A 24,289-nucleotide genomic window follows, 5' to 3' on the forward strand; every position below is an offset into this window, starting at 1 on the left:
GCTTTCCTGGGGAATGCTGAACACCTGCCTGCCAATGGGAAGAGGTGAACGAATTCCTTGTTTTGCTTTGCTTATGTGTGCGGCTTTTGCTTTACCTATTAAACTGACTTTACCACAACCCATGAGCTTTCTCATTTTTACCCTTCCAGTTCTCTCCCTATCCTGCCTGCGGGTGAGTGAGCGAGTGGCTGCGTGGTGCTGACCTGCTGGCTGGGGCAAAACCACGATAAAGTTGATGTCAATTCTTCAGACAATAACCTCAGAATTATTTTGTTATGAGAGAAGATCTAAGAAGAATGACTGCTCAGACAGGAGGAACTGATTCTTGTGGTGTTCATTTGGTTCAAGTACCTGACTGCCAAGTCAAGTGGGAATAACCTCTTCTGAATCTGTAGACTTTGCCCCTAGCAGTGTAGGAATTATCTGCAGAATGTATAGGTAGGTCACCGCTTAAGAAATATGAACTGGTTGTAGGAATAAGCAGGTTTTTGGAAAACTGCTCCCTTCCCCACACAAAGGTTGGCATATGCATTAGATGGTATTTCTGTATGACTGGGAGAGGTTATGAGAGGGTTCAGTTCAGATTCATGCGTCTTTTATCAGTAATCTCACAGGCACTTTTATTTCTTGGCTCTCTTTTGCAAATACTCTTTTAAAAAGGAGGACCATGAGAACTACCGACCAGTCAGCCTCACCGCCGTGCCTGCTATGATCATGTAACAGATCCTCCTGGAAGCTGTGCCAAAACGTGGAAGACAGGGAGGTGATGAGAGGCAGCCAACATGGCTTCACCAAGGACAAATCATGCTTGACTAATCTGGTGGCCTTCTATGATAGAGTGACTGCATCAGTGGACAAAGGAAGAATTACAGATATTACCTGCCTGGACTTCTGTAATGCCTTTGGCACGATCTCACACAACATTCTTGCCTCTAAATTGGAGAAGGACGGATTTGATGGATGGCCTCTTAGATGGATAAGGAACTGGCTGGGTGGCTATGTCCAAAGACATACAGTCAATGGCTCAATGCCTATATGGAAACCAGTTACAAGTGGCATCCCACAAGAGTCTGTACTGGGACCAATACTATTTAATATAATCAATGTCATAGTAGGATTGAGTGGAACCTCAGCAAGTGTGTGGATGACACCAAGGTCAGTGGTGCAGTTGATAGACTAGAGGGACCCTCCGCCATCTGGAGAGGCCTTGACAGGCTTGAGGAGTGGGTCCATGTCAACCTTACGAGGTTCAGCAATGCCAAGTGCAAGGTCGTGCTCCTGGGTGGAGGCAATCACCAATATCAATACAGATTGGGGGATAAATGGATTGAGAACAGCCTCACAGAGAAGGACTTAGGGGATGCTGGTGGATGAAAAATTGGATGAATCAGCAGTGTGTGTTTACAGCCCAGAAAGCCAACCATATCCTGGGCTGCATCAAAAGAATCGTGGCCATCAGGATGAGAGAGGTGATTCTCCCCCTCTACTCCTCTCATGAGACCCCACCTGGAGTACTGTATCCAGCTGTCTGGTCCAATGCAAGAAAGACATAGACCTGTTACAGTGGGTCCAGAGGAGGGCGACAGGAATGATCAGAAGACTGGAAGACCTCTCCTGTGAAGACAGGCTGAGAGGGATGGGATTGTTCAACCTGGAGAACAGAAGGCTTTGGGGAGACTTATTGCAGCCTTCCAGTACTTAAAGCGGGGATGAGAGACTTTATCAAGGCCTGTAGTGACAGGACAAGGGGCAATGGTATTAAACTGAAAGAGGATAGATTTGGGAATATAAGGAAGAATGTTTTTGGCTGAAGGTGGAGAAACACTGGAACATGTTGCCAGTTGTGGAGAAGTTGTAGATGTCCCATCATTGGAAGTGTTCAAGCCCAGGTTGGATGGGGCTTTGAGCAACTTGATCTAATGAAAGGTGTCCCCCGTGATGGCAGGGGAGTTGGAACTAGATGATCTTTGAGGTCCCTTCACACCTAAACCATTTTATGGTTTTTTTAAATAAGCTTGTGCCCTATTGAAACCACAGTGAGTTTCACTGGGTACTACTTCAGCAGTGATCTTGACGCCAGGCTTGCAGTTGCAAAATTCTTAAATGTTATCATGGTCTTGATTTACTGGCAATCTTCCTTGTTTGACACTTGCATGAGATAGCCGGAAACAGTGTGGTATTTATGAATTCAGTTCACCAGAGACAGAAGGATACAAAGGTAACAGAGACGGAATAGTCCAACTCTGTCCTGCAATAAAACCTATCTTTGAATAGCTTCTATTTATAAACAGTGTATATTAAATAGTTACGGTGGAAGTTTTACTCTGGAGTGGCAAAGCAAGTGGGAATGATGTTATAAACAGTGTCATATTGTATCAAAATTGAAGAAATGGCTTTTACATTTCTATTGTAAAGTAGGTCTTGATTGAAAGCTAAAATGAGATTTGAAGGGGATAGTATACACCTGATAATATATGTATAATTGTGGCAGCATTTTTTTTAGAATAGCCTTATAATAACTGATTACAACTTCCTATATGGTATCATGTAGGATAAGATCATTTCTAAGTCTCAGATCGTAGAGGTTGTTGTCAGAATAGAAAGCGACTTCCTACTTTTGGCCCTATGATTAAATAGCTTATTTGACACAAATAATGCTTTTACGTTACTGCTGTATGTACTTGTTTTTTCTCTATGTCTTACTATTATGAATCAGATTTAACAACCTGCTATCAGATTTCCTTGACATTTTACTGTATAGTCTCATCATGGAATCATAGAATTGTTTTGGTTGGAAAAGACCTTTTAGATCACCATGTCCGCCCATTAACCTAGTGCTGCCAGGCCCACCACTAAACCATGTCCCTAAGCACCACATCTACACATCTTTTAAGGTCCTCCAGGAATGGTAGGTACTTGGAGGACTCAACCACTTCCCTGGGCAGCCTGTTCCAATGCTTGACAACACTTTCAGTGAAGACGTTTTTCTTTGTATCCAACCTAAACCTCCCCTAGTGACATTTGAGGCCATTTCCCCTTGTCCTATCAGTTGTCACCTAGGAAAACAGACTGACACCCACCTGGCTACAACCTCCTTTCATGTAGTTGTAGAGAGCGAGAAGGTCTCCCCACAGCCTCCTTTTCTCCAGGCCAAACAACCCCAGTTCCCTCAGCCGCTCCTCCTAAGACTTGTGCTCTAGACCTTTCATTAGTTCTGTTGCCCTTATTTGGACACGTTCCAGCACCTCAATGTCTTTCTTGTAGCGAGGGACCCAAAACTGAACACAGGACTGAAGGTGCAGCCTCACCAGTGCCTACTACAGAGCAATAACTTCCCTAGTCCTGCTGGCCACGGTACTTCTGATACAAGCCAGGATGCTGTTGGCCTTCAGTTACACATAATCTCTTGATACTTTGAGTACTAAGAGTACCAGCAAAATAGTGATACTGTATTTATGGGTGTAATGGTATCTTAGCACTAACTTAATTTCCTGAAGGTTTATTGCTGCTGTAAAATTTTTCCTTGGATGACTTATTGCTGAACTGCTCCTTGAATAAGCAAGAAAAATTGATCTCCAGAGCAAAGCACACAGCTGTCAATAATCTTATGGAAAATGTTCCTCGCTTTTGTATGTGTAATCTAACTGTATGAAAAATCTGAATTTTAAAATACTGATTTTGTACTTAAATGAAATCCGAAATAGAATTTGAGTAATGTTGAGATGAAAAAAGCTAACAGTAAGGACTTGCTTCTGATGTGTTTCAATTTTTTTTTTTAAACAACAAAGTTGAATGTTGAAGAAGCTGCCAAACCTCATGTACAATAATTTAATTTTTGTACCAATTTTTATAGTGCTCACAGACAGGATTTATAAGAGTAAACATGAATTCTATTAACACCTTTGATTTCAAGAATTCTTTAATGTTGAGAGGGGTGTTCATTTTATTTGAAGCCTGATTGAATCTGATTATTTGTCTTAGGCATGCTGGTTAGTACAGTTTATGCATATAAATCTTGTATGGAAATTATTTTAATAATTTGGCAATAAAACTTTATATGCTTATTGAAAGCTTTTGCTGATCCAGTAATACTACATTGATAGTTGAGGAAAATCTTCTGATGTACTACTGAGTAGCTGATTTTAGCTGGAAATCTAGGGTACATAGGGAAGCATGTTGCTGATGGCCTGGTTCTTGGACACTTTAGTGTGGAAGTGACTCAGGTTTCCACACAGATACATGCTTAACTTAAAAATATGCAAATCCTTTCAGAATTTGGACCTTCAGGGTGAAGTTTGATGGCTACCAAAGCAGTGCCTTCCGCTGTGTGAGACTGCTACGAAAGGGATGAAACAGTGTGGCTGAGCCTGCGGGTTGCCAGTTTATCTGAAGTGTAGTTGTTCCCACTCTTCACCAGAAAAGACAGAGCTGCTAAAGTTAACGCAGAAGGAGGAAGTCAACAGCTAGGCCATAGTGGTTTCCTCTATGGGGTGAGTGGGGCATTGTTATAAACTTGTTTGCAAGCACAGGAAAAGAGTACGTAGATGGGGTTGTATTCAGACCGCTACTGTGAGGGACATTTTGTGGACAGTTCCTAGAGTAAGCAGTCTAGTTTGTATTTGTAAATTTAAATTATTACATTATTACATCTTTGTTTGAAGTAAAAGTATTTATGCAGACTTGTAGAGACACAGCAGAAACCTCAGGTAAAAAGCTCTTTCTTCAATACTGATTTATTGATGAGCTCTGTTTATGAAGCTTAGAGGCCTGCCTCAGTATTCAGGCCTTTTGCTGTATTACAGTAACTTTCTTTGTTCCATTTTTAAGCTCTGGCATTGTTAAAATATATCAGACCTTAAGTTTTTAAAATATGAAGTCTTTCCTTTTAGGTTCCTCTCCTGTTCTCCTAAAAGATCTGAGAAGTGTCATTCAGTCATAAGTGTGACTGGAAGGTATCTTTTATATGAAATAAACATGGGCCTAGATTTCATTGTGAGCTTACAGTTGTATCATTTTCATCCCGTTTCTTGCTGATTAAGCATGTAGTGTGTTCTCCTGGTAGCTGCAGGAAAAGGAAAAGTTGAGGGAGCTTTTCCTGCAGACTCTTGTCATGCTTTCCGATGCTTACAAAAATACATTTTCACTGGGAATGTGGAATTGAGGACAGCATCCCTCACCTGGGCATTGTGGTGGGGGAAAGGGGCTGGCTGGTTTACCAGTGAGGCCGACCGGGCCCAGAGGGTGGAGACCAGTTAGAAAACACCAGCAGAGCTACGCACTCTGCAGTTGAACAGGATTGTGGATTTCTTGGCAAGTAGAGGAAGCAGGAGGAAGGGAAGGAGGGAAGTTCAGGAGGCATTTTACTTTTTTCTTTTCTAGTGACTTTACATTGCTTACTGGCTAGGATGTCACCTAGACTGTCATCGTAGTGGCTTAGATAAGTGTTCTGAATGCTTAGGAGTTGCTTAGAAGTTACCAATGGTGTGCCATACCACACAACTGAAAAATAGTAGCTCTTCCCAGTGTGTAACAAATTCTTTTCACAACAGAAGTTAGAGTGAATGAAGATCTCTGGGAAACCTGTGGAATTTCAATTTGTTGAAGTTTATAAAAAGAAAAGTAGAGAAAAAGAGGGAAGAATGGCAATCCTAATATGCATTATATGCAGCTAGCATCGCTGCAACCCCTGGGCAAGATGCAACATGTTTCTTCGTGGTCAGATTTGCATGCATAGAGAGAAAAAATTGATAAGTGCTATAATACAGTTAATTTGCAACCATCTCTTACTTGACTAGCCTAAGTAGCTGTATTATTTCTTGAACTCATCTCTAACTTTGTTGTAATAGCAAAATATTCTGTTTACCCGTTAAGTAACTTCTTCACTGCAGTTTGAAAGGCTCTTGAATTAGAAGGAACATCTAAAATCTAAATAATGTGTTGCAAACAGAGGAGTATTGTTGACTAGCAGATGACAGACATCTGCAGGGATGGATTGCATTACTTCTTTTTGAGGCTCCCAGATCACAGATAATTTAACCTCTTGATTCTCTTCCTTGCATCTTTCAAAGTAGACTGGCCATTCATGGCTGTATCTCACCAGAATATATACACTCCGCTCAACTCACAGGCTTTTTAAAGGGAGCGGTTGATTAAAAGTCTAAACTTGCTCCAATTCAGACTTTGTTTCCATGTATTTGCTACTTTGCAAACTGTAGTCTGCATATCTAACATTTACCCCAGAGCTCTTCTGATTCATGCAAATTAGTGAGGCTCAACAGCATCACTGTAGATAAAGTAAGTTTAATAGTACAGGTGGCATGTATAAGTGTTTTCCTAATCAGATTGGTGCTGGGGAAGGGAGGCAGTGAGTGTACTAATCAGTATAATTTATGTAAGCAATGACATACTTCCAGTAGCTCTGAAATGACTGAATTAAAAGGATTGAACTGACACCTTTTTTTCCCTTGGACTAGCATTGTGTGAGTTTTGACTGTTAATTATTGACAGGCATGAAGCAAGCCATTCAAACCTGATGTTGATTCTCTTTTTATTACAATGCACAAGCTAGGCAGAAACTATGAGATTCTGACGATTCTTTTTGCTGTTCATTTTAATGCGTGAGTTTAGAAGGAAAACAATCCCTTTCCTGTTGTAGCTGGGAAGCACAGCACTTTCTTGCTTGCTTATTACAAAAGAACTGAGTTTTTCCCTGAGTTCAAGACATAATGTTAACCAGGGTATCTCACTTTGCGGGAGTGAAAAAAATTTAACTGCATTTAAGAGGTAAAAGGCAAACTCAAGTTTCTCCTTAAATCTTTGAGACTTTGTGTGTCTGTTTATTACATATAGATACATGTACTCATACACGCGCGCGCATGTTATGTGTGTATCCCTTGAAGGGCATTACTCTGTAGCCTGTCCTGATACTGATCATGCTGAAGGGGTGGCTGATCTGACGTTTCATGGATGCCTGTTCCCTCTTTGAGGTGTCTCAGTGTAAATTGAAGCTACAGTTTTGTCCCCTAGGTATTAGAAGATGTGAGTCTGAGTAAACAAGCTGACTGTTACAAAGTGCCCTGTTGCTTGCACAGCAGGGAGACTGCTTTGGATCAAGGGAGGCTTCAAGCTGGGATGTTCCTTGAGAAGATGACAGATGTTAGACCTCACAGTTGCATCTGCTGAACACTGCAGCAAAGGAAATGCGTTTGGGAAGGTGCTGTGGGCAGTGGCCAATGTGCCACATTCTGTTGCTTAACATAGGAGTTGGCATTTTTTCCTGCTCCAACCACTTGGTAGCAGAGATAATACTTCAGTCTAGAGTTAAAGCCTTGCTTATAATAGCTGTAGGATCTGCTAGCCCTAAGGTGGAATTAGTCTTGAGCTGGTCTGAAATTCAGTGTTAATTTGGGAATATGAAAGTAGTTTAACTGAGTTTCTATCTACTCCCTGCAGTCAGGGCACTGTAAATTGGTTTGTAGTTCCTTTTAGTACTCCAGCATTGTTTCCCTGTTAAACCACAGTCGAAAACTGTTGGTGATGCAGACTAGAAAGCTGCTGAAGTCATCTTTGGGATTCTCCTTGCAGGTGTGTGAAAGGTGATTAACCTTTCTTCAGGTTTGTCTCAGTGTAATCTGTTTCTTGGAAAGAAAATGCTTTAAAAACGTAACTCAGTTATTAAAAATGGCCTGTTTAAAAAAAAAATAATTGAAAAAATACAGCAAATTCTACAGGATTTCCTGGTGGTGTAACTCAGTAATATAGATTGCATTGTTTTGAAGCAGAGCCTTTAGCAGGAAATCCTTTGTGTCAGTGCCCCTGGATCTGTTACCTCTGCAGGCCCCATTCAAGGGACTGCATTATCTTTGTATGTCTTTGAAAGCAATCCTTTTCCAAGGCTGTTGGTGAGATCAGCCAGCTAGTTGGTGCAAAGCAGCCAGGATGTCTATAAAAATCTTTACTTTTGATAGTTAAGGTATTGTGTCTTGTATCTTGCTATTGTACCATAGGCTATTGGTAAGTAGTTGAACAGAAATGAAACAAATACAGTGTGAAGACTATGAAAGACCTTGGTTTAAAAAAAAAAAAGAGAGGGGGTGGGGGGGGAAAGAAGGCATTGCCATATCCTCTGCTAACTGCATTTAGTTGTCTGTGGCTCTGTTTACAGAACAATTGAGTATGGGTTTTATCTATATCTTTGAATCAAAAGTAGCTTTTTTTTTTTTTTTTTTTTTTGGTAATGTTGATATTGTTAGAATTGAAGCTATGGCAACCTGAAACCTAATAGACTGCGCAGGTGTCTGATGTATTTACTAACTGAAAGCTGTACTACTGCAGCTGTGTTGATGGTGCTGGTATTACTTATAGCTAGAGCAAAGCCAACTCGTAATTGTGATTGTGTATGTGATCGCTGTTCTTGAAAAGCCTGTTTGTAAAGCCTCTAATGTAGCCTGTAATGCCAGGTCCGCATTTACGAGTTTAATTTGGTAGAGAACAAGTTCTAGGTGATGTTGAGGTTAGATGTAGGCTCTGCACCACCTCTGGAAATTTCTTTCATTACCCAAATGCACATATACCCAAAACAAGTTTTTAAGTGCTGTAATTTGGGAGAACTGAACTATTTTCATCATTTGTTGCCTGTCTTTTTTATCTTAGACTAATCCAAGAGGTCATATTTTACTTTAATTCTGCCTCTGGGGTAATGGGCAGAAAGCTGTCAAGCCTTGTCCTTAATACTGTGTTGTCTTTGGGTTTTTTAGCTTACCTTTGAGCTTGAATTGATTCCAGATTTCAAGAAAGTATATGGAGTGTTCCTAGTGAAAACACTTGTGTTTTGCATAAGTCTAAATGAAATGGGAAGGGAACTTTGCATGCTTTGAACAGTTTAAAACTGGTGTTTTTTCCCTTCCCACTTTGAAACTTTGACTGTATAGTGATTTCTTCTTTGCTCCCCCTTCCTAAAAAATACACAGTATGGGCATGCGCTGATGTTGTTCGAGCCAGTACAGCCAGAGTCAATGACTCCTATGGCAAAATAACTTTTTTTTCCTGAAGTGATAAGTCAGGAAGAAGTTAATTTTATGTAAGTTTGTGTTTGGGGGCAAATAGTTTGGTTTTTTTTTCAAAAGAATAATTGTCTAGAAACCAGCCTGCTTTTTTGGTTGTTTGGGGTTTTGTTTTTAAACTCACTAGGAACTCATGAAGTCATGTCTTTAACACATCTTTGTCAATATTTACATCTGCATTGATAAAAGTTTCACCAAGAACCTAAGTGGCATTCCTTATGTAATTTGATGACAAAAGTCCTAATTGTGTCTTGGACTATATACTGATAAATTTGTAGAGTGATAGTAGTGTTTTGTCCAAAATTATCAGTCTGAGATTAAGTGATTCCCCCCCCAATGAAAAGAACTAAATCAATGTTCTTGTCTGCCTGAGAACTGCAGAAAAGAACTGCATCAGTTTCATGTTTATGTGTCTTGTTAGTTGTATTACAATCAGAAAAGGCCCTCAGGCTGACTGTTGCTGATTTTTACTTCTCCATAATTAAGTTTATTTCTTCTTTCTCTTCTCAGTGCATTATTTCTTAAAGTTTTTTGGTGGCTTTAAGGTGACTCTGGCTTCTCAGAAATGCAAAGTAGTGCAGAAGTGCAGGTGAATTTTTGGAAGCCACAGTTTTGCTGCATTGAGATCTCCTCCAAAAATTTAAAAAAAAAAAAAAAAGTTTAGACAACAACCAAAAAACTCATAGTTTTGCTTTGTTATGATCTCCAGAAAAAAATGTAAACAAAGGCATAATGGATAATGTGTAGGTTTAATGATACTGTAGATGTTAGGTGTGCTTATTTGTGGTCTTACAAGGACATACTAGAGCGAATTGAGATGTGTGTTGTCTTAGCCTCTACAGTAAAGCATGTGGAGAAGCTTTGACTGTTATAGTACACTCTCTCTTTCCCCCCAAATGTCTTTCTGATACTTGTTTCCTGAACAATAATGGTAAATAAGGGTTCGGTTTTTTGTTTTTTTTTTTTTTTTTTTAACCTAACAGCTCTAAATAACAATCGGTTTCCATCTTGGAGATATTTTGCTTATAGAATCTCTGTCAGCTTGCACGTTCTGCAGTGATGTGTAGAGACAGAGGGAACAAAGCAGTCAAAGCTTGTATTTCTAGTATTAAAGTCTGGGAATATGAGCTGGCATTCTATATAAACTATATATATATATTTTAATCTACAAGCCTACCTATTTTCCAGTGTTCTTGAGCCTTCTTTTACAAAGCCTGCCTATTCATGTTGCTAATTATTTACGCTTACCTAGTTAAATAATTTCAGTCTTGTGGTAGTGTGTTACTGTCTTGTCCTTTTGCTATTCCCTCCAATGAAGACTTTTCTTAACTTTCATATTTTAACGTGGGCTGTATTTTGCCCAGAGACTCCATTCTGTTGAAGAACATGTTTATCTCTGTAGTTCTCTAAGTAATAAAGTAACAAAGCTTTGGAAACCGTTTTGCTTAGGAGTCATATTTACTGTATTTCTCAGGATTCTTACGTTACTATGGACCCTTACCTAAAACCCGACTTTCTCAGTTACGTACATCTGTTCCTGTTTTCTGATCCTTAATGAAGTCTGTAATTACCTTAGTAGTAATTGTGATGTTATAACTGAATGATGGATTATAGAAATACGTATGTGTGTATGTACACATATTTTTATGTGTATGTGCATGCATGTAAATGTGTATGTGTGTATAGGCACACATGCAGAATATAGGTAGGAGTATGTGTATATAGATATACAACACAGTAGTAAAAAGTAAATAGTAAAAAGTAAATAGTAAAAAGTGTATTCCTGAAACAAAAGATTTGAGTTTGTTATAAATATCGTGTAACATCTTTTGAAGCTTCTGATTAAAAAAAAAAAAAAAAAAAAAGGCTATAACTTCTGTTCCATTTCAGTAACTCTGTATGTTATGGTCTGTCCATTTGCTAGCAAACACGCATCTAAACAAAAGAGCAAAGACTCCTTTGCAGACCAAGCAAGAAGGCATTTAGTTCTCCTCATACTGAATTTTAAACTGTTTTCAGTAAGCAGAATCGTTAGTGCTAAATGTCAGGTTTTGCATTGAAAACATCAAATAACAGACTCCAAAGCCGGTCTTGCTAAGGGAAGAGGGATAAAAATCAATAGTAATGATAGGCAAGCTGTGAGAATCTCTCTTCACTGTTCCTGCATAATGATGTTAGGGACCCCAGAGGAAAGTGCTGCTGCTGCTGTCCAGAGCTTCCTCTGCTGTGGAGCAGTTTTTAACACAGTGATGCTAAACCTTCTGCAGCTGCCCTTTCTTCTGCAACAAAACCTCTTCTCAGCACACATCAAAAAGGAAGTTCACTGTAATTTTCTACTGTTGGCTGTGCATGTATACTGCATAGTTCTGCTGTAAAGAATAGTTTTCCTATTTTTCTTCTTTTGTAAAATGGCATTATCATCTCTACTATTTTTGAGTAGCATTAAGGGGCAGCTCAAAATAGTTATGCTTACGATTGTGATGCTCACTGTGAAAAAAGTACAGAATATTTAGCTTAATGATGGGGAAAAGTAAATACAGGGAAGTTACTGCAAGCTGGTTCTATTTTCACAAATTTGAGATAAATTTGCTAGTGTTTTTTTCTTGCAGAAAGGGATAAAGCAAAGTAAGAACTTTCTACTGCTGTCTGTCCCTCTTTATTTTATGTGCAAACCTTTATACCAAACTTGTCTTCAACCAAATGTGGTCTTCTAATGTCTGAACGATAAAGGGTACTACGCTTTCATATCCCACTATCCTTTAATCCCATAATATTTGGAATATCCTGACTGCAAAGGTGTACAATTCTAAATGGTGGGTATTTATAAGTAACAGAATGTTTTCTAGAAATAATAGAATATTGTTATAAATAATAGAATAATAAACTGTATTCTGCAGGTATGTGTATATATACATATACACTTACATCTGTACATATGCATAGGTATATACAAATATGGGTGTGTATATATACACATATATACATATGTTTTACCTATAGACAAATATTGTATTGCTGCTTATGGATTTCCACAATCTGTTATTCATCTAATAGAAATCTCTACTAAAGTATCTAAAAGCCCTTTTTTTAAATACTTTTGCTTGAATTGCCTCTACTGCTAGCTCAAAATTTCTGCAAAATGAGGTTGGCAGGAGTTTCCCTTAAAAGCCAGGAGTTTCCCTTAAAAGAGGAACTTAAATAAATATGTGAATGTGTGTGGGTATAATCTTTCTTCCTCTTGTATATTTTTTTTTAAATTGATTGCATTTAATTTATTTTTTTCTTCACAAGTATATTTTCTGTAAATTTAAACTCAGTATGTTCTGAGACATTTACAGCACTACTGCAGAAGACAGATGTTCAAAGGAAACTCAAAATATCGTGAAATCTGAAATAATATTCGTCAGCTCACAGTTCTGGGTTACTGTGAATTGGTACCCCCAAACACTGCAGAACTACAAGCGCATTCAAAGGAAGGAACATGTGGTGATAAAAGGCATTGATGTCTACTGCGCCATGTCTGCCTTACTGACGGGATTTGAGTTCACCCCTGTGATTGGAGACTTGAGACATAATTGTTGCAGAGCAATTAAGAAGTCTGCTAATTAATGAACACTATTAGGAAATTGGTAAAGCAATAAAAGTCAACAGTAGGCCATCAAATCAATGTGCCATCATATTACAATGCATATTATTATGCTCATCTATAAAGCTGCTAATTATAGGTCCAAAGTCTAATGAATCATGTCTATGACTATTGAATTACAATTCTGTAACCATTGAGATGTCTATCACTTTCACTAGCACTCCCCCACATCAAATCTTAGAGACTTTGTATGTTGACATAAAAATAAAAGCAAGTAATCCACCTCCTCAGTATGTGGGATCTTTAGAGACCACCCCTTTTGAGAGATTTATGTAGCATATGTAATAAAATAACGTAATAAAATACGAACTTTTGTAAGATACCACTATGTACTCTTACACATTAAAAACTGATTTAAGAATTGTTTGGTATAAAAGCAATTCAGGTATGGAAAAAAAGGGAAATCATAAGTGTATCGCATCTTGGGATGAAAGTTTTAATAGTACCTTTCAGGAAAAAAGGAATTCAAATGCTCTGTTCCTTTTAGTAAGATCAGACTATGTTGGAATTTTCTGGTGGTTTAAATTTGATTTGATGGATACTTTTTGCTTTGGAAAAAAAATGTTTAAGTGGATGAGGAAACTTTAGAAGTTTGACTGAATTGTGTTCAGATAGCATGTGCAAATGCAAACTTCTGGACAGAAAAACTGGACACTATTAGCTGTTCTAGAAACTTGGAAACACCAGGACAGTATCTACATGCAGCTGTGACATGAATTGTTTCCCAGTAGCTGTGGTAAAGCCACCTAGTCTGCAAGTGGTGTGAATCAAGCCTAATATGATGTGAATTGGCTCAAGTTCATGAATGATCAACATCCAGATGCAAAGTGCTGAACAGGGCTCAAAGCCTTCTTGCTGACTGCGGGGGTAGTGCCTGTGCAGCACAGTAGTGCTTTTGGCTGTACTTTGTACTACATCTAAGATAAGAAGGGAAATCTACCACAACCAACAGAATTCACATGGCATAATGATAGCAGTAGCAATTGCAGATGAAATACAAGACAGTATATTCCTTGGAGTTCAGCAGCATATTCTTCAAGAATGTCCAGTCAGGGGGGGAGTGGGAGGTGGGGGGATGGGGGGGTGTGTGTGCGTGCACACATATGCAGAGGAGTGAAGGATAAGGAAACTGATTTTCCCCCTCTCCCACTTTTTACTTTCTGTTCTAGAATTCAGGGGGCAAATGCAATTTTAATGCTAAATACACTGTTTCTTACCTGAGGTAATGACAATAAGCAGTGGCAAACTCTCCTTCTCTGCCCCAATACAGAGGGATTTAGGGGAAGCTTGCACTAATTGTCTATGATTTCTGCCTGCTTGTAACAATTATCATCTTTGATCAGTTCTGCCCAGGTCCAAAACAACATAAGAACTGCAAAGCTGTATGGCAAACTTTAGATCTTCTGTAAGGAAAATCATGAAATAGTGTAGCTTTACAAATGAGACTCTTTTTTTTTTCTCCTTGCTTTTTTAAAAATTGTTTTGCTTAATATTTACAGAAAGAAGTCATCTTAGGGAAGCATAAATTCAGCAACAGCAGTTATTCCTCTCCTGTACTTTCTAAGCAAGGAAACAGCACATCAAATAAAACTTTACAGTATGAGTAAGAGTTCTGTAAATCTGTTTGAGAATCTGTATAGATACGATCAAACTTCAGTTTGTCTCCTTCCTTGGACAGAAGTCTTGGGACTGGGGTAAGCCTTTGCAGAGGTGTGCTGTCCCTTTTTTCCTAGGCATAAAGAAACATGTGGAAAGATCTTAAGCACGCAGAAATTCCACTACAAACAAAATGGGTATCATTGAAACTTTTCTGCTTTGACCTTGGATTTTTCTACTCATTCTTAACATACCACTGGAAAAAGACTGCTGTTTCGTGGCTACCCAGGGTGCTGAAAATTTTCTGTAGTAGAGGATATGGGACAAGACTTCACTGCCTAAACATGAAATGTGTAGCTTCCCTTATTTATCTGTGTGTATGTACTTCACTGCATATGTTTGTTTTGGATTGATGAACTAGTTCTAATTTTACTCTGTTTAAATGTTTAGAAAAAATATATATGAAGACATTGTTGGCACAATGCAAAATGTCTCTTTGCTTATTCCGTTATCAGAATTAAATGCATGACTTGTCAAGTGTAGCTGTTTGGCAACTAAACCTCTCTTCTGTGTGGGGAAAAAAGAATGTTTGCTAAATTTGTCTTTATTTGTAATGTTCACAGGAATTGGGCTATAATTTTAATGATTTTTTTCTCTTTTTTTTTCCCTCCTGCTGTCGTTTGTAGGTAGCATTGGTACATCCTTTCAATGCCACTCAATCCATCAAGATCACATATGTAATGATGACAGTGACAAGGTGAGGCTTACATAAATGTTTCCTTCACAAGATACATATACATTGAGGATTTTTATGTATTGCTTTTTCTATACAAAGATTGATTGTTTTGCAGGTATAGCAGTCAATTTTTAGAGTTACTTTTGGAACTGTCTCTGGCATATTAAGAAATATATTTTACTTAAGACAATCATTTAGTTAAGGAGAAACCTGTCTTTAGTACTGTACTTTTCTTTTTGCTTGTATTCCTTTGATATTGTAAACAGTTGTGATTTGCCATATTGACACCCTCAGTAAAGAACTGCAATGTTTTTGCTGCTTTTTTGGTAAGGTAGGATGTCTTGTTGCTTCTGACTTCAGAGGCTGGAGCCTAGCTAAGTGTTCAAAGCTTTTTTGTACTAGCTGTATTTTCCTGTTTTGGAGTTGGGAACTTAAGATTTTACAGATGGGTAGCTTCAGTTCAGTGCTTAAAATACCAACTTGTCTAGTAGTGTGCAAGCATTTACCTAACCATTATCAGATGAGCTTGCTTTGAATCAGTAGTACCGTATGTTAAATGTTCAATGATATTTGGATTAGTAGTGTAAGTGGCATACAGAAGGGAAGAGTTGTGGCATTGAACTGCTTGTGAGACTTGCTTTCATGTTCCTGTTACTGCTGATGGTTTTACTGTCCTTAAATAAATTAACATTAGTTCAACACGTCACATGCATTAAATTGTTTGCAAGTATAACACTTTATAGTGAACTAAATTTTTGGCTCGACACACCTGGAAAATGGCATGTATTAGTCAAATTTTAAATGATCTTTCTTGGGAAATGGAATGTGACCTGCATGGCAGTGCCTTGATAAGTGCACAAATCCTTGTGTTTTGGAATTCTTGAGTAAGTTAATTTTATAGTTGTTCCAGATTATCCCAGGGCTAGGTTTCCACTGCAAGTTTCTTTTACTGCTCTACTGCCTTGTTTTCTTTTTTCCCCTCTCACTCTTTTTTTTTTTTTTTTTTTTGTCCTCTCTTTTTAAAATGTAATTTTATTTTTAGGTACCATGCTATATTTAGGGTCTGGTTTAACCTACAGATACTGGTCAAACATGGTATCCTGAACACACAAAAATACTTTAAGTTTCCAAGTGATTAACTGGTTAACTATTTTCAATAGTATTCACTGCTTTTTTTGTTTGGTTTGGTTTGCTTTGGTTTTTTTGTTTTTGTTGTTGTTGTCCTTGTGCATTCTGTTCCTGGGAAGGTCCTTGGGTGAGGAGCAGTTAGGGGAAATTTCCTTTCAGAGCCATCTTAATGCACCAATTTAACACTGGCATTCTCTTTTAACATGCTTCCTTTTCTGTCATTACATGGAAGATGACCTCTGTTAGACTGATTGCTTTCCCTTAGTTTTATTTCATATCAGGGTAATTACAACTGTTTTAAGTCTTGTTGGAAATTCTATTTGTTGGGTGCTGCACAGGTTTGAGGGGAGGGAGTGGGAAGGGTTGTGGCAGCTTACCTGGTTTAAATTTCAGAAGAGTGCATAGCCTTTTGAGTTGTTTAGCACATCACCTGCCTCCATATTAATAGAGAAACTGGGCCACAACTTACTTTTTTATGTATTTAGGGATGTTGGGAGAAAACAATCTTTCTTATTGGTATTGATTCTGCACCAACTGTAAAAGCTGACTAAAATGGAACTAGCATAAAAAGCAGACAATGTGTTTTGAGCGTATTTCAAAGACACATTTTCCCTCAAATGTCAATTTTATTTGGTGTAGGAGCTTTGATTTTTCTGTGAGAAAACACTAAGGTGTTTGCCTTGAATTTTATAGGAAATTCTAGTTGATCCCTTGCATAAAATGACCACTTGTTTGGAAAAACAGCCAACAATCTTCAGAACAGACATCTGTGCTCTTCTCAGATGTGCCACTGAACTTTGTGCTTTTGTTTTAAAAGAGAAGATAAAGCACTAATGCTCAATTAGTGTCACTGGGGTAGTATAGGCCAACTGGATGTCTGTTGTTCTGGTTTTTAATTTTGTGAAGGGCTTGTGTATATGGATTTATTTTTTTTTAAATCATAAGTAGTGCTCCCTAAAAGCAGCTGGTTACAGTACAAGGGTACAATTGCAATTCTCTACCACTCTTTGCTTGTATTTCACATATGCCTATATTTTTGTGTCACTTTTTGAACTGGTTATTAGTTTCCAGTGGGAATTACCTAGAAAATGAGAGTTCCAATTTATTCTGCCATTACTAAGAGACAGCACCTGTTCATTTTGGTGGGAATGTCATTTAAAGATAAAATGCAGGAATTAATTGATTTATGTCTCTAAGTTTTTTATTAATTTTTGGAGTTTTTTGTATTCATTCTAGAAACTTTATGAAAAGCATGCCTTCAGAATAGTTTCACATATCTTTGATTAATTAATACACGTGTTTCAGTGAAATAATATTCTGCCCTGTGCCTGACTGTGTGTAACCAGTTTTTGCATTACAGAAGAAATTTAAAGGATAGTATTTGGCTAGTAATCTGCATATATTTTACAGTAGGTTCTCCACAAGCCCTATCTTCATTTCCTGGAAAACAGTGTGAGAAAAGTTCTACACCACACATGCAAAAGGAATGTTGCAATCTTAATGAAAACAATTCCCAGGCTTCCACCCCAATTACTTGATTTTGTTGACTTGGCACATGAGAATCTTCAATTCATGTTCAGTGACATCATCAGGAAACCAAAGTCTAAGATTTTTAATGTGTGGCCTCACTGCATTAAGAATGCGTCACTGAGAGCATTATGGTAGTACTGAGAATCTGTTTAATTTTGTAGCACCAAAACCAGTACTTTGCCTTTTGTCTTATAAAAAGATCTAGTACAGCATAGATACAGGGTACACTTCCCATTTTACTTAGTGTTGCAAAGTGATTATAATTGAGATACTCTTAAAATAACTGTTGTTTTGTAGGTGGAAGCTTTTAAGCCTCAGTGCATGAGTCAGGAGACCATTTTTTCATGTTTGTAATTTCTTTGATTTTTCTTTGAAGTATAACATGCTGTATATGTTTAATACCTATGATTTTTAAATAATTTAAATACTTAAAGCTGGAATTGTCATTCTTAAAATGTTAAATAACAGAACTGAATAAATTTGTCTATGGAGCACAGCATTTAAGGAAAGGTATTTGTAACAAGGAACTATTATTCCTTGCAATATTACTTTGCTTTAATGCCGAAGCAGTGTTTTCCTGCTAGTGGTAAACAAAGAGATAGATGCAAGTATATTATCCTGCAGAGCCTTTCAATCATATTTAGTTTATTTAGCTTTTAAAATATTTTTTGTCCTTTGTGTGGTTGTTTCACCAGTGGTGTACTTCCATTAAAGGGTGCTTGCTTATTTTGAAAGGAAGCTGCAAAGATGCAACTCTTCACTATGCTTGAGACATCTGTTCTCAGAGATCTCATCATCTATTTCTTAGTTCTCATGCAGTTAAAAACCAAATTGACTACTCAGTAACAATGAAAAAAATAAAGCACCATGGGAACAATCCTGTGGAAATTTTTCACTAGCACTAAGGGGTTGGAAATTACTGTTCTTTCCAAATACTTACCTTGCTTTACTCCTTTCTAACTTACTTTCATTTATTTTACTTTCATAGTATTACTCCTATTAGATTGCTTTCTTATAGTAAGAATTTCTCTTTGCTTGATACTTACAACCCAAATACAGAACTACAAGATTTGATTCATTATTTCTAACCTTTAAATTTCCCAGTTATAGTTAGTACATCTTCCATTTCTTTAGTAATTTCTGGTTCCTGAACTTACTCATTTGTCTGTCTTTACAGGCACCCAGTCCTCAGTCTGTAATCCAGAGGGCTGTCAACTCTTTAAAAAGATGGTTTTCACAAGGTGGGAAGTATTTTATAAGTTCTAATCCTAAAAAAAAAAAAAAAAAAAATCCACTTTGTTTTCCTCTTTGAGTGGTGCAGAGTCAGGTAGGATAAGCCTAACAGACTCATCCGTAGCTGAACTCAGAATGATTCAGGAATTCAGATATTTTAAGGTCCATCACATTTATTAATATGTGATCTATAAAATAGGACTACATACATCTCTTGTGGGGAATGTGTGGAGGGGACAGTACATAGAAAATTGAGAATATTGGAAGGAATTTCTTTTGCCCCTTCCAATTTCAAAACGGGAAAATTTTCTTCCTGTGCAATTAAGACAGCAAGAATTCATTCCTCTTGGTATGTGTCATCTGTGCCCTCCCTCCTTAGTTTTAGTTAAATATGCCTATTCTTACTAAGTAGCTTCATGCATTTTCATTTCACATCTGGCAGCTGCAAGGATTTCAGCTGATCTTGAACCACCTTCACAAATTGTCTCCTTTAGAGAATTCTATAGCAGATGGTTTGTTTTTCTGGATCAGATTTGGGGAAACTTTCATTAGACTTAAGTACAAAGAATGGAGGCAGGTTTGAAAGGTGAAAATAGCTCCGGTGATGATACCTTATTTAAGGGGAATAGCTTGAGTAGATCAGTTCTCTGATACCTCATTTGTTCCATTTGCTGAGCATCTAGTCTCCCTGTGGCACAGGTAGCAAAAGGCTGATCATCCTTCTCTAATGACTCGTCAGCAGGTGACATCGCTCCTGGGGGTTTTGTTGACTTTTTCTAGTCAGTCTCGCCCCTTCCTGCATATCGGGAAAGCAGATGAAAATCCTGAGTCCGTAAGTATGAGCTAAGCAGCTGGCAGGTGGCCGTTATTGAGAGGCTCGATAACTTTTGTGACGCTTCGGTGTTGAGCGCAGAGTCATCGGTGCCCCCCGCTCGGGTGAGTGCCCCGCCGGTGGCAGCAGCACGTACTACCGAGGCACAACCGTCCCTCAGGCCTGGTTCCCGCCCCCTCTCCTGTCAACGGTGGTTCCTGCCCGGTGCTTCAGTCGCGCGCTACCACGCATGCCCCCAAAGGCTTGCTGTTTCTTTCTAAGCGGCGGCGAGGCGCTGTCGGTGCGGGAGTCCGCCTGGCGGCCTGAAGGCGCGGGCGCAGCCACCGTCCCCGTTGCTGTAGCGGGGGGAGAGCACCGACCTGCGCCGTCCATGCCGTCTCGCCGCTGCGCGGGCAGAGGGCGCAGAGCGACAAACCGAAACTAAAAGTGGGTGGGGGCAGCGGCCGCGCCTGCGTGCGGGACTCTGCCTCCAGCCCTTAGCAGGGGGACGGGGCGAGCGGCTTTAACACTATCGCGCAGGCGCATTAGGTTTTCGGCTCGCCGGGCCGCCTCTTCCGGCCAAGGTGGTGACGTAGGCGGGCCGGCCTCCCTGCAGCCCCAGGTGCAAACAAAGGACGCCCGGCGTCGCTGTCCGTGGGGTGGGGTTAGCCTCTTCCGCCCTGCCCGGGCCTGGGCCGCCTGCAGAGTGACGTCACCGGCCTCCGGAGACGGCGGGGTTGCGCGCGGGGTCGCGCGCGGGGTCGCAGTGGTCCGAAGGAGCGGAACATGGCGGGCGGCGGTGGTCGCGGGCCGCGGGAGCAAGCGGCAGCGGCGCGGAGGCAGAACGGGCGAGCGGCACGCGGGGCACTCGCCCTGTGATGGGCGGAAGACGCCGGGCCGACGCTCCTGGAAGCGATCGCGTGGTCTAGGCCCGGCCCGGGCGGCAGCAGGGGGGCCCTCGGCCGACACGACAGGGGGCGGCGCGGGAGTCTTGACGGTGTCTGCGGGGCGCACGGAGGAGGTGGGGGCGCGGCCACGCCGCGCCTCGCGGCTGCAGGTACCGGCGTGGGGACGGCAGGTAGGGGTGGAGGAGGGTGGCTAGCCCGCCTGGGGCGGGGCCGGACCGGCGCCCCCGAGTCGTCAGCGTCGAGCCTGGCGGCCGAGGGGAAGAAGGTGGTGATCTCCGGCAGTAGGGCAGCGGGCGCCCCGGGGCGGCGTCGTGCTGGACCTGGCTCTGTTGGGCTGCCATTCGTAAACGTAGAGGGCGAAGGAGACCGCGCGGCCTGGGTGTGAGGGTGCCTGCAGTGGAAGCCGTGGTTCCACGTGGGGCGGCCTTCAAGGTAGACAAGAGCTCGGAGAGGTTGATTCGGGAGACATAAGCGTTTGATTCTCTTAAAAATGCTTTATCTGCTTTGACAAAAGGTAGAACTGGAATCTTAAAAATCACGTGGCTTTTCAGAACTGAATTGCTGTGTACTGTCCTCAAGAAGACAAGCGGGTTTAATGTGGTGTGTGCAAGGAGGTAGCAAGTGTGCCTGAAGCACTGAACAGCTGATCACCCTCCCATTCTTAGAGTAAAATGGAATTTCTAGGTGTCTTTAATTCTTTAAAGTTTGATGAGAAAGAAAAACTGTTCAAGAAAATATCGATGTTAGCAGGGCATTCTGTTAGTATTTTTCAGTATATATGAGTTAATTCCTGTATAACATCAAGGGGATTTTTTATACTTAGGTCAGAAAGATGCTTCTTGTTTCCTCAAGAAGTGTATTTTAAAACTGATTATGCATTGAGATGTTTTCTGGAGATATCCATTTTAAGTTGTTGTAATTGTTTATAGCAACTAATTTAGTAATTCTTTGCACAGAAGTTCACCAAAGCGTAAGCGATGAGAATTTTTATGAATGTATAGCATTTGCGTTTTGAAATGGATTTTTGAGGGTTGTATTTGGAGCAAATGTATACGTCCTGATAAGTTCTTCAAAAGTATAGTGAGGCAACTGGAACAGTAAGATGAACATAATTACTAATAGTCTGCTTTATTCAAGTGTTGCTTACTACTTGATTAGGTGTTGCTGCTCACGTGCTTGTTCTTAAATGCTATTCACTGAGGCAACTAGTTTGGTTTCGGTTGCCAAATTTATAGTATTTATCCACATCGCAGGGATTTTGCTATTTGCTCGCCCAACAGACTCCTTACCTGCTTTGCAGCAATATAAGAATGGAAAATACAAACCTTTTTCCCCTTCAAGGGGGTACTGCAGCTCTGGTATTAGAGGCACGCTGTTCCAAGGAAAGTACTCCATGTGGATATTTATGTGTGCAGTAAGAGAAAGGAAGGTGCAGTTGCTAGAGGATTAAGTATTGAGATAGGAGAACTGATAGGTGGCATGGCAGATTTAATGACTGTTAAAAGTTAATAATGTTGTTGATCTTCCTTGATCACTAAATCTCTAGGAAACAAATCTATGCATACATAGAATAACAATGTGAAGAAGGTTTCCAGGGAATTGTTACTAGGAGATAGTGCATGTTAAGAGTGGTAATTGCAACAAGTGGTATATAAATAAAAGACGCTTATAAATGAGGGGATCTCAAGAGTCTCATGTGTGAGACTTATTTTGTTATCTCCCTGATGTACAGAGCAGGTTAAACTTTATTTGATTTGCATCTGGTTCACTTTGATTTTTTTTTTTTTTTTTTTTTTAATCAAAGTAAATACTAAATTGAAGTTGCAAGTCAATCTGTCCTTGCTTTGCACCTGCAGTGATGTGGGAGTCACAGTATATGATATGATTTTGGCTTGGAAGCTGACATCAGGGGCATCAGTGCTATTGTGATATGTGAAGTTTTATGCATTAGCTTATTTAAATACGTTTTTTCAATCTATTTTATTGATATTAAATCATATATATTATCTCTTGTTATAAAGTGCTATTGTTGATGAAGTCAAGTTACTTTTTCAACTCTTCACTCAAAGTTTTTAAGAATTAAATGGTTTCTATGCAAGCTCTTACTGCAGTATAAAAATTGTACAGTTACAAGGACAAGTTGCTTCTTCAGGGTTACTATTGAGTTGAACCTTAAATTGCAGTCTTGTTGCATTACAAAGCTGTTGTAGGTGTTTGTCCATGGAAGCTACATGGGCTAAATTGCTAGTGAATTTAATAGGAATTCGTACAGAGCAAGTCTTTGACTTCTAAAGGTTTTCTCATTTAATCTTTGTATGTAGCTCCACCACCACTCCCTGTCCCAGAGGGATTTGAAACGTAGGAATAAGTGTACAGGTAGGATATGAAATTTCTTTTTTTCCTATTTTCAGTCAGACAGTTGTTTTGACTGTGGAGGACTGATTTTTGAAACTTCTGGAAAGAGACAGGTTTGACTTAACCAGTGGTTTCCTTCTCTGTGTAAGCATCCTATCAAGTTAAATAATCTAATATGGTGTTATTTAAATTACATCATGGGCAAAGCCTGTCTAGGTCTCCGATTTAACATGATGATTTTCATGGTTTTTACTCTCTTGCTTCACTTAGGAGCGAGTAGGTTCCTCTTACTGAGCTCTTGAAATACCGAGGAAACTTCCTTTGCTTTTTGGTGCCCTCTACTGATTTCTGTTTGTCAGAACATTGAAAGCTAGGGCTTTTTTATCTTTTAGCAGCAATAAAATGGTAAGAGAAGCAGCTCTTCAAAAACAGTGGGAAGGGAAAAGAAAGGAAGGAAGGCCTTTAGCACCTTAAGCATTTTGCTGATTGCTGTCCAACCAGTTTGTCTGGGTTATAGTGGAACTGTTCCTCACTTGGTAGAAAAATAGTTAAGCAGCGTAAATCTACCTCACGTAGTGACTTCCCTTGGCATTGCAGCTGTGAAAGGAGTGGTTCTTTTACTCTTCCCCTCTCAGAAAAATAGAGACACTCATTCATGTTGTCCTGATTTCTGTGGAGATAGAGTTAATTTTTCTTTATAGCAGCCGGTATAGTGCTGTGTCTTTGATTTAGTATGAGAAGAATATTGATAACACAGTGATGGTTTTAGTTGTTGCTAGGTAGTTGTTTTGTCTACACTAAGTCAAGGATTTTTCAGTTTCTCGCACCCTGCCAGGTGCACAAGAAGCTAGGAGAGCACAGCCAGGACAGCTGACCCAGACTGGCCAAAGGGATATTCCCTACTGCATAACATCATGCTTCATGTATAGCTGGGAAAGCTAGCCAAGATGTGGGATCACTGCTTGGAAACAGACTGGGCATCCGATTGTTTTTTTTCCTTTCACGCGTGGTGAGCATTTGTGATGCATTTGTGCCTCACTTGTTGTTGTTGTTGTTATTGTGGTGGTGGTGGTTGTTATTATCATCATCTTCCTTTGTTATCCTATTAAACTGTCTTTATCTCAACGCACAAGGTTTTTTTTTTTCCGTTCTTCTCCCCTCCTTGAGGGGGAAGGAGTGAGCAAGTGGCTGCATGGTGCTCAGTTACCAGTTGGTGTTAAACCACGATACACATTCACAGTTCCTGGTTCTCAGCACGCTTCAGATTTGCTGTCCTAGAACTTT

The 24,289-nt window shown here is 39.7% G+C and overlaps 1 protein-coding gene across 9 annotated transcripts in view; it reads left to right on the forward strand.

Annotated features, from left to right (window-relative positions):
* RNF38 (ring finger protein 38) overlaps positions 1-24,289 on the forward strand; it is a 151,410-nt gene that overhangs the window by 63,231 nt on the left and 63,890 nt on the right. For 3 of the 9 annotated variants that reach the window (XR_012832920.1, XM_075739285.1, XM_075739286.1), the window contains exon 2: positions 14,991-15,061. The exons of 1 other annotated variant lie outside the window; for it this stretch is intronic. Coding sequence is in view for 2 of the 8 variants with exons in the window: in XM_075739285.1 (XP_075595400.1) it covers positions 14,991-15,061 (71 nt within the window). In the remaining 6 variants the exon portion in view is untranslated. Of the gene's footprint in view, positions 1-14,990; positions 15,062-20,321; positions 20,821-23,061; positions 23,150-24,289 lie in introns of those variants that run through there. 5 more of the 9 variants (XM_075739288.1, XR_012832921.1, XR_012832922.1 and 2 more) reach the window with 5 other exon arrangements.

This window comes from Balearica regulorum, chromosome Z (assembly GCF_011004875.1).
Source record: "Balearica regulorum gibbericeps isolate bBalReg1 chromosome Z, bBalReg1.pri, whole genome shotgun sequence".
Taxonomy (NCBI): domain Eukaryota; kingdom Metazoa; phylum Chordata; class Aves; order Gruiformes; family Gruidae; genus Balearica; species Balearica regulorum.